At 53.4% G+C, this 9,716-nt stretch overlaps 1 protein-coding gene across 1 annotated transcript in view; it reads right to left on the reverse strand.

Annotated features, from left to right (window-relative positions):
- Nucleotides 1-8,918, reverse strand: part of TMEM132D (transmembrane protein 132D) — a 549,620-nt gene extending 540,702 nt beyond the window's left edge. The window contains exon 1 of the mRNA XM_040620044.1: nt 8,840-8,918. Coding sequence (XP_040475978.1) covers nt 8,840-8,918 — 79 coding nt within the window. The remainder of the gene's footprint in view (nt 1-8,839) is intronic.
- Between the last annotated feature and the right edge of the window lie 798 nt (nt 8,919-9,716).

A 9,716-nucleotide genomic window follows, 5' to 3' on the forward strand; every position in this document is an offset into this window, starting at 1 on the left:
AACTCACTTAACAAAATTCATGGTGTTCACAGGATAAAGTGCAAACCGTTTCTCAGGATAAACACCGCTCCCACCCTCTCCCCGACTGGTACTAGGACTTAAGAAATAGTTCTTAGAAAAGGCACTTAGGAAAAGGACTGTGTTATAATAGACAAAAGTCCTTAAAATGCCCCTCCACTCCTGCGGCCCCACGTTAAGCTGATCTTCACAGGAACCTGGAGCCTTCTCCCACATGCCGCCCCCCAGCTCCTGTCTGCCACATTTCCCTGGCTGGCATCTGCAGCGGGCCCTGGGGTCAGCGTGCTGCACGCATCCCACTTACCCATATGTTAGATGGCTCCCAGCTCGGGACGTGTTTGGACGGCAGTGCTGTGCACCTGCCCCTCACTGGTGAGAATGAGCATCCCGTGTGCTTTCCCAGCCAGCCTGGGATACGAACGCTCACCTGGGAAGGACTGGCTTGGAGCCCCGGGACCAGACCCTGCAGACTGTGCTCAAGGCTGAGCCCCCCATCTGCCTCCAGCGAGCACCCAGATCCACCAAACCCAGCACGGCCCCCGCGTGTTCTTCATCGTGTTCACAGGGGGCCTGAGAGAATGCCAACCTCGGTCCCCAGCCTCAGGGAGCCAGAAACGCACGTTTCTCCATCTTTACATCATGGGACCTCATTCCTCTTTGGAGTCCTCATTTCCAGCAGTAGTCAAACAAAGGCTCGGTCATCACTGCCCCCCCCCCCCAATGATTCCAGGGCCATGTCTAAGTTCTGGAAGGGTTCATTTCCACTACAGAGTTCATCACGTGTCCACATGACATCTGGTCTCCTGAAGTCCATCCCTGCAGACTACACCTCCATGGTCTTGACCTCAGGGCCCCTTGGGGTCGCCTGTACCACCCACCTCCCCCAGCCACGTCTGCACTACACCCAGCTGATCAGGGAAACATTCTGTGGCTCCCAGCAGCTCTCAGGAGCACCCTGCCTGGTCTCCGTGCACAAAGGATTCATCTGCCTCTCCCCCCGAGGTTCAGGGCAGGTGCGCCTCCTCGGGGACGGTCCGGTACATCTGGAAACATCTCACATTGTCTCCTTTGCGTTGGAGCGAAGTGACTCAGAGCGTCTCAGAAGCATAGCAGATTCTAAGCTCACTCTACACTTTCCTCCCCTCGCCTCCGCCCCATGAAAAATACCTTCCATGGTGAGGAAGGAGAGAGGGGCCAAGAAAACATGCCTGTCGATATGCATACTTCCAAATCTTTGGTCTCTTGCTGGACATCGGCTCTTGGAACCGAAAGTCAGGCATATGGCTCTTCTGCGGCGTGCCCTCTGCTGCAGGGAGGGGCGGGGGTTGCCCTGTGTCACCCCCGTGTCCGGAGGGGCAGCCAGGTCCTGAGAGAGTGCGTCAAATACCCTGCTAAGGACAGCACCCTCCAGCGGCCAGGACGGCTCCCCCCACAAGGATCGTCCACAAACAAGGACGCCAGTGAACACGACTGTCATCGTCTTCGCCTGGGGAGCCTGCTCAGCGACGGCCCCATCAGCACAAGAGCCCGCTGTGTCTCACACGCACACGAGAACACAGTGCCACTGAGAGCCAAAAACTCCGTGACTGCCCGTCTCTAAAATGCGGATCCAAATCTCCACGTACACACCCCACTTCGGAGAGAGGGGCGTGCGTATTCTTTCTGGTCTTTCAAATGTCTTTTCTACCTTGGCCACGGTTGTTCCCTCTGCTCTGACGATATGCACTTGAGTCTATTTTCCTACATGTGTCAGCAGTCTGTTTACTTTTAAGGTCAAAGACCGTCCACCTTTGCAGAGTCTTACACAATTTCTAGAACCGGCCGAGAGTCTTGGGCAGTATTTCTGTATGAAAGGAACGTTTAAAACCAGCATCCGATAACAGAGGTCAGAGGTCAGGGAGACCGGGCTTCAGGCTGTTGGGTGCTCCCCTTATTCCTTCCAAGAAGCAGGTGTTTCTTGAATAAATGACAAAAGTGATACAGGTATATTCTGAGCCTTTGGTCTCATTCCAGGACAAGTGCGCAGCGGGTCCCGGTGACCACCAGCTCCCTCCAGGTCACTCAAGCTTGTGGTCTGCATCCAAGTCAAACTCACAGACCCACATGTTCACGGGACCCATCATTCTCCTTTTGAAAGCCAGAAAACATGTACCTGTCTGCCTTCATTCTACGTGCTTCTTTCTCATTCTTTACAATTTCTCCAAAGCGCCACCCCCACGCCCAGTCCTAGAGGCCACACCTTGGGCCTCCCCTCCCCAGACGCCCCGAGCGCATTAGTTAGGCTGGTTTTGCGTGTTAGAATGCTAGTTAACACTTCACACCGTCAGATCACCGCCCTCACCCTTTCTGACAGTCTGGGAATTAAAATCTATATTTTAAGAGATTAAGGGATTAAGAGATTAGGAGGTACAAACTTCCAGTTATAAAATAAATAAGTCACAGGGATGAAAAGTACAGCGTGGGGAACACAGTCAGATTGGAGCAGCGTGTCTGGTGACAGGTGGTGACTGCCTCGGTCACGGTGAGCGCTGAGCGGGGTGCAGAAGGCTCGGCGGGCCACGTCGTACACCCGAGACTAACAGAACGCAGTGTGGTGACCACTCTTGGATAATAAATATTAAAAATTAACTTAAGTAAATAACTACATAAGGCATTTTAAAAAATCTACATCGTAGGGGCGCCTGGGTGGCACAGCAGTTGAGCGTCTGCCTTCGGCTCAGGGCGTGATCCCGACGTTATGGGATCGAGCCCCACATCAGGCTCCTCCGCTATGAGCCTGCTTCTTCCTCTCCCACTCCCACTGCTTGTGTTCCCTCTCTCGCTGTCTCTATCTCTGTCGAATAAATAAATAAATCTTTAAAAAAAATAAAATAAAAAAATAAAAAAAAATAAAAATCTACATCGTAGCCCCTTTTAGGGACCATTCCTGATTACGGAAGGAAAAATTAAGGCGGAGGAAATTAAAAAATGGAACGTTCCTTTACCCATTTGTCCAATACGGGTTTGACTTTATATGTGGACTTTTTCAATAAATACAGCCTTGTACCAAAAACATATTTTCTCATGGGTTCCTCAATAATATTTTCCTTTCTCTAGCTAATGCAACATAAGAACACAGCAAGTAATACATATAACATGCACCATACGTGCTAATGGATCGTGCACATTACCGGTCAACAGCAGGCTATCAGCAGTGACGTTTTGGGGAGTCAAAGTTACAAGTGGATTTTTTACTGTGCAGGGCGGGGGTCGGTGCCCCAACCCTTGTGTTGTATCGAGCGCCAACCATACACTAGGCTCCGAGCCCAAACTCCAATGGAAGCCTGTCTGCATTCAACCGTCAGCAAGTGTGGCATCACGTATGAACGAATTCGGGTTTTGTGGTTACATATAACCACAGGCAGAATGGAGGCGGGCTAACAGCACGGGCTAATCCGAATTCAGATGCTGCCACTTTCTGGTTGTGAGTCTCAGACAAGTTCCTTACTCTCTGAGACTCACTTTCTGCATCTGTAAGATGGGCTTAATAACAAACCCTACCCAGTTAGGTTTATCTGAAAAGTCCCCCAAAAAGTCATCTTCATAAATCACTCAGCACAGTGGCTGGCATATAATAATTACTCAAGAAATCAGCCGTTATTTTGATCGACCAAAGTATTTCCTACAGCACTCTGAATTACCGGGAGGAAACACAGCACCAAGTAATCTTACCACTGGGCAATGGTTCTTGTAGCGGTGTTCCACAGTCCTAAGCATGCTTGAAAATTGATGGAGCCCTTGCCATGTCCAAAAAAGACCGGAGAGAAATCGAAGCCAGAAAGAAAAATACACAGTGTGGCCCCTAGAGGAATGTAAAACTTAGAACAGAGACAGAATATAGTTTTAGGATGTCACCCCTATAAATGGTTGGAAAATGGACACACAGAAGATATTCATGTCCAAATCCCTTGAACCTCTGAATGTCACCTTATCTGGAGGAAAAAAGGAGAGTGGGATCTTTGCAGATGTGATCGAGTAAGACGGGAGACGATGTAGATTGTTCTGGTGGTCCCGCGATCCCTTGTAAAGGGAGGCGGTGGGAGACTCAGGCCCAGAGAGCAGATGATGATGGGAGGACAGAGCAGAGCACAACTGCACGACGGTAGTGATGCTGCTAGGACGTAAGGTCTGCAGGCAGCCAGCTTCCAGAAGCTGGAAGAGGTAAGACACGATTCTCCCCTGGAGCCTTCTGCTGACACCTTGATTTTGGCCCATTGAGACTGATTTTGGACTTCCGGCCTCCAGAACTGTGAGAGAATAAACTTCTGTTGTTTTAAGCCACCATGTCTGTGGTAATTTGTGGGTGGAGGGATGGATGGATGGATGGATGGATGAGTGGAAGGATGGATGGATGGATATATGGAAGGTTGAGGGTAGATGGATAGAAGGATGGATGGAAGGATGGATGGATGGATGGATGGACGGACGGGGGTGAATGGATGGGCGGAGAGAAGGATAGTGGGTGAACAGATGGATAAATGGATGGATGGGTAGAAGGATGGATGGATGGATGGATGGATGGATGGAAGGATGGATGGAAGGATAGATGGATGGATGGATGGATAGGGGATGGACGGATGGATGCATGGAAGGATAGTGGGTGAACAGATGGATAAATGGATAGATGGGTAGAAGGATGGATGGAAGGATGGATGGAAGGATGGATGGAAGGATGGATGGATGGATGGATGGATGGAAAGATGGGTGGATAGAAGGATGGATGGGTGGATGGATGGATGGATGGATGGACAGGGGGTGAATGGATGGATGCATGGAAGGATAGTGGGTGAACAGATGGATAAATGGATGGATGGGTAGAAGGATGGATGGAAGGATGGATGGATGGAAGGATGGATGGATGGATGGATGGAAAGATGGGTGGATAGACGGATGGATGGATGGATGGATGGATGGATGGGTAGACGGGCAGATAGGCGTGGGTGGATGGATGAATGAACAGATTAATGAACAAAAGGATGGATGGATGAACGATGATTGGCTGAATAAATGGATGAGTAGATAAATAGATGAGACAAATATAGGAGAGTATTAGCTTCTGCAATAGGGTATTTCTGGAGTTCTGTCTTGTTTTTCATTTTTCCTCAGCTTTCAGAATGGAACTAAATTAAACAGGGCCTCATACTTGGAATTCTACCTTTCACTGCATATAAGATTTTTTTATGAAATTCTATTTGTTTTAACTTTATTCAGAGAAAATGAAAGTTAATGATCCCCCTGTTTCCTGGCCCTTTAATATTGACACTGTTTAAACGTAAGCAATAAAGTCTCACTGTCTCTCGGTCTCTCACACACACACCAACGAGCTCCCTCCTAGATATTTCTTCCTCCCCTGAAAGTCTGGATAAGGCGTCACTGTAAACCAAAGCTCTTCTAGTCCAGGGCTGTACTGGGCTTTTCCTGGACGTGGCCTCAACAGAGGTGGTGCTCTGCCCCATCAGGCGTCTCTTCTGACCTCAGATGGAAGCCACACACGCACAAACACACCCTGCAGGACGATACACTAAGAAAGCCACGGCTCAGGACACTCGCCCCCTCCGCCGGGCACAGGCAGAGCGCTGGGCCAGCACAGCCGCGAGACAGGGTCCCCGTCCGTGCAGCAGCTCTCTCCCAGCACCCCCGGGGCTCGAAGTGTCCGCTCCTCATGGGCATTTGCAGAACAGAATGACTGTGCAGCACGCAGGGGAAGGTCAGTGTGGCAACCTTCTCGATCTTGTGCACGGAAACCACCTGCTCTCTGCCCAGTGCAGGGTTCTCACCCATTTGTCTTGTTGCCCCTACGTCCCATACTCCCGGCCCTCCCTCAAAATGAACAGCAAGACATGAAAACGCTTCCGCAGGCTGGCACAGCCCTGGTTCACATCAAGTTCCCAACAAGAGGGGACACCTGGGGGGCTCAGTCGGCGAAGCCTCTGCCTTCAGCTCAGGTCATGATCTCAGGGTCCTGGGATCGAGTCCTGTGTCAGGCTGCTTGCTCAGCAGGGAGTCTGCTTCTCCCTCTTCCTCTGCCCCTCCCCCCTACTCATGTGCACTCTCTTGCTCTCTCTCTCTCAAATAAATGAATACAATATTTTTAAAATTTTTTTTAAATTAAAAAAATTTGAGTTCCCAACAAGACTAGACCCTGCATAGGAGACACAAGCTCTGGGGCGCCTGGGTGGCACAACGGTTAAGCGTCTGCCTTCGGCTCAGGGCGTGATCCCGGCGTTACGGGATCGAGCCCCACATCAGGCTCTTCCACTGTGAGCCTGCTTCTTCCTCTCCCACTCCCCCTGCTTGTGTTCCCTCTCTCACTGGCTGTCTCTATCTCTGTCGAATAAATAAATAAAATCTTTAAAAAAAAAAAAAAAAAAAAGGAGACACAAGCTCTCTGAGAGCTCGACATTAAGGCCGTTCTCCAGAAAAGGTTGGGGCCGTAGGAACTTCTTCATTTCATAATATCATCTCCAGGTCCGTGTGGATGGAAGTACAAGCAATGAAGATTTCTTTTTGTTTTTCAAAAGATCTATATAAGAGTGGGCTTGCTCTGTGACCAATCACTTCCTGCTCATGAAATGTAAACACATGTGAGGTTCAAGGAAATCAGCCTGGAATTAATATGTGCATTTCTGTTCATTCAAGATTTCCCATTTGGAAGGAAGGAAGGCAACACAGTAAAAACAATGAGATGCCGAAGCAGACATTTAATATTTGGAAATCATCTCCATTTTTCCATCAGACTAACCGGGCACCTTGGATTATATGTATGCATGTGTGTATGCGTATGCCAGCTTCCGGTGAAAATCCTTTTAAATATAGTCCGTTTTGATTTCGAGCTGGCTTAAAACTTTCGGGGGGCCAGAGACTCTTAGAGGGAAAAGTGATGGGAACACAGGGAAACGGAATGAACCATCCCTGCATTGAGAAATCACATCTGCACCAGGAAGTCCTATACAGCACGAGGGCATTGGACGGGTCAAACTTGTCCTTGTTCTCGGGTATCACGAGAAGATCATGGAACGGCCCCTGGCCCAGCTCTGCGCTCGCTCCGTCCAAAAACCCACGCACAACTGATCCACTTCTCTCTCAACAGTGCGGCTGAGGTAAGGTCTCTACATCCAACACACAAAATGTGTCCCATGCCGGGCTCGTAGCATCACGTATGAGCTGAGACCTCCACATCACAGAGGCCCTGTTTTAAGGACATTTTCAGGGTTTGCACTTGAAAAAGTTCAAAGGCGTCAGGAGTACTGACAGTGTTCTCCACGACTGCTCAGCCTAATAAAGAAACCAGTAACAGAACTACGTACGCACCTGACGAGACACGATAGTTGGGTCATATATACCAAGCTATTCTGTAACTTTCTTAATAAAACCTTGTTATCGCAGCATAAAAACAGAGAAGCCTGTTCCTATTAGAAAACCCAGTGACAACCAATAAAAAGCATGCCTTGCAGCCAATATGCAACTCTGCTGGGCTGCTGTTGCCGGGGATTAGGGGTTTTTTTTAACCTCACGTCTGCCTGGGTTGGATTCACTGAATTCATCAACCTTTTCTTTGGTTTCCTGTGCACATATCATAAATCCCGGAGGCTCTGGTCCTCGGGATCGCTCCAACTCCTAATTAGGAGCCGTGAACCCACTGGCACAGCGCTGGAGAAGAGAGCCGGCAGGGTGAGCAAGCTTCCTGTCCCTCAACCCACAGCGGCACAAACCCCAGCAAGCGACGGTCTTCCTCTAGTATCTTTCGGAGCCCAGGCACTGTAACCCCCGTGATTCCGGAAGAGCTCACAGCAGAAAATTCCTGCAATTCAAAGGCTCTGTGCATAAGTGGCTTTGAAGTTTCTGAGAGAGATCTCATCTTCAGAATCTTATGAGAAATCTGTTTACAGGGATTTGGGGGGCACACACTGGAGCCTGATAAGAATCCCCACTTTCCTCCTCACAGATCTCCCTGTAGGAGAGGAGACGCTCACAGGCAACCGCACGCAAACGAGAGTCCGGATCAGTAAGGAGAAAGAACTGCTGGTACTTTCTACCATCTCCTGCTTGAATCACGTAATTTCTCTTCAAGGAATTAGCGTCCTGAGCGTCCAGCCCGGCTATGCCAGGGACAGGCTGCGGTGCTGACTGAGGGGGAGGGAGGCACATGGGGGCTCGCTGCCTCTCCTCACAGCTTCTGGTCAGGGCCCTGCTGGCATAACTCGGGGGACAAGTTAGGGTCTGAACTCCGCGTGGAAGCCGTGCGGGCGCGGACCAGCGGCCAGGGGAGGGCGGGAGGCGAGAACCTGCGCAGAAAAGCCCTCAGGCTGTCTTAGGGGAACTCGGGTCACTCTCCGAGCTAAGCGTCGGGCCCTGTTTGCAGCAGCCTCCCCGGCACGAAATACATTCCCATACACGAAAGTGCTCTAGAATTATCTCCTCCCAGGTCGGCGCCAGCAGGGAAAGCCAAGTGCACATTCCAGGGCCCTTCCAGGTCCTTCCAAGCACCCTCCCCTGACCTGTAGCCCAGCCCTCCCACTGCCCACCTCTCCTTCCCAGGTTCTCCACGGCCCCCTCCCCTAATTCAGGGCTATTTTCCCTGGCGTCCCTTGGCAGTCTCCCCCAGGGCCTCCCTGCCAAGTCCTCCGGGGAGGCACCTGCTGCAAAGGGGCCGCCTGCGCGCGTGCACACGCGCACACAGCACCCACGCTCTCCGTCCCAGCCACCCCAGCCACGCACACTCCCACACCCCCACTCCCGGCAAAGTTAGTCCCGGGCCAGAGGAGGCGGCGGCGTTCCTCACCTTTGGAGAACAGGGCGGCCAGGCTGATGAGCACGGGGGACCAGTGGTGCCACGGCGTCCCCATCTCAGACGGGCACATCCCGGAGACCCGAGCGCGGCTCCTCTGCTCCCGGCGCCGTCGGGGCGCAGACCAGCGGTCGCCAGGCCGGGGCCGAGCAGGGTGCGCGAGGCGAGAGCGGCTAGGGGCGCGAGCAGCCGCGGGGCCCTGCGCCCTCCGCCCGCCAGCCCATGGCCGGCCGGGCGACGACCGCGCGCGGCTCCAGACTCGCTCCCCCGAGGCCGGCGCGCGCCGCAAACCCCACCCCTCGCCCCCGCCGGGCGCCTCGCTCGAGTCCGCGCGGGGTCGGCCCTCCTGCTTGGCGGGCGAGGGGCGCCTCGGGAGCGCGGGAGCCGGCTAGCGCGCGCGGGCGGCGGGGCGGCGGGGTCTGCGGCGTCCGGGGAGCGGGCGGCGGCGCGCGGGGGGCCTGGCGGCAGAGCGCGGGCGAGCGCGCGGGCGCACGGTCCCCATGCCGCCCGCGCCCGAAGTTTGGCGGTGCCGCCCCCGCGCGCCCGGCTTCGGCCCCCGCCCACGGCCCCGGCGCGCAGAGCGCACGGCCGGCTGGGGAGACGCGGCCCCGGCGCGCGGAGGAGCGCCCGCCGGCTCGGGGACCCGCGCGGTGGCCCCGCTCCGCCGAGACCGCATCCGGCGCGGAGCCGAGCGCCGCCTTGTCCTGCGCGGCTGGGGGGCTTTGCCTTCCGAATTTGTCTTTTTTTGAAAAGCCCCACCCTTTCGGAGTGACAGCCGTGAGCCCCAATCCGCGAAGTAAAGCCCACCTCCCCCGTCCGCCCGCACCGCCCCGGCCGTCCCCCCGCACCGCCCCGGCCGTCCCCCCGCCCC

Source organism: Ursus maritimus, unplaced genomic scaffold, assembly GCF_017311325.1.
Source record: "Ursus maritimus isolate PB19 unplaced genomic scaffold, ASM1731132v1 scaffold_33, whole genome shotgun sequence".
In the NCBI taxonomy this organism is placed as follows: domain Eukaryota; kingdom Metazoa; phylum Chordata; class Mammalia; order Carnivora; family Ursidae; genus Ursus; species Ursus maritimus.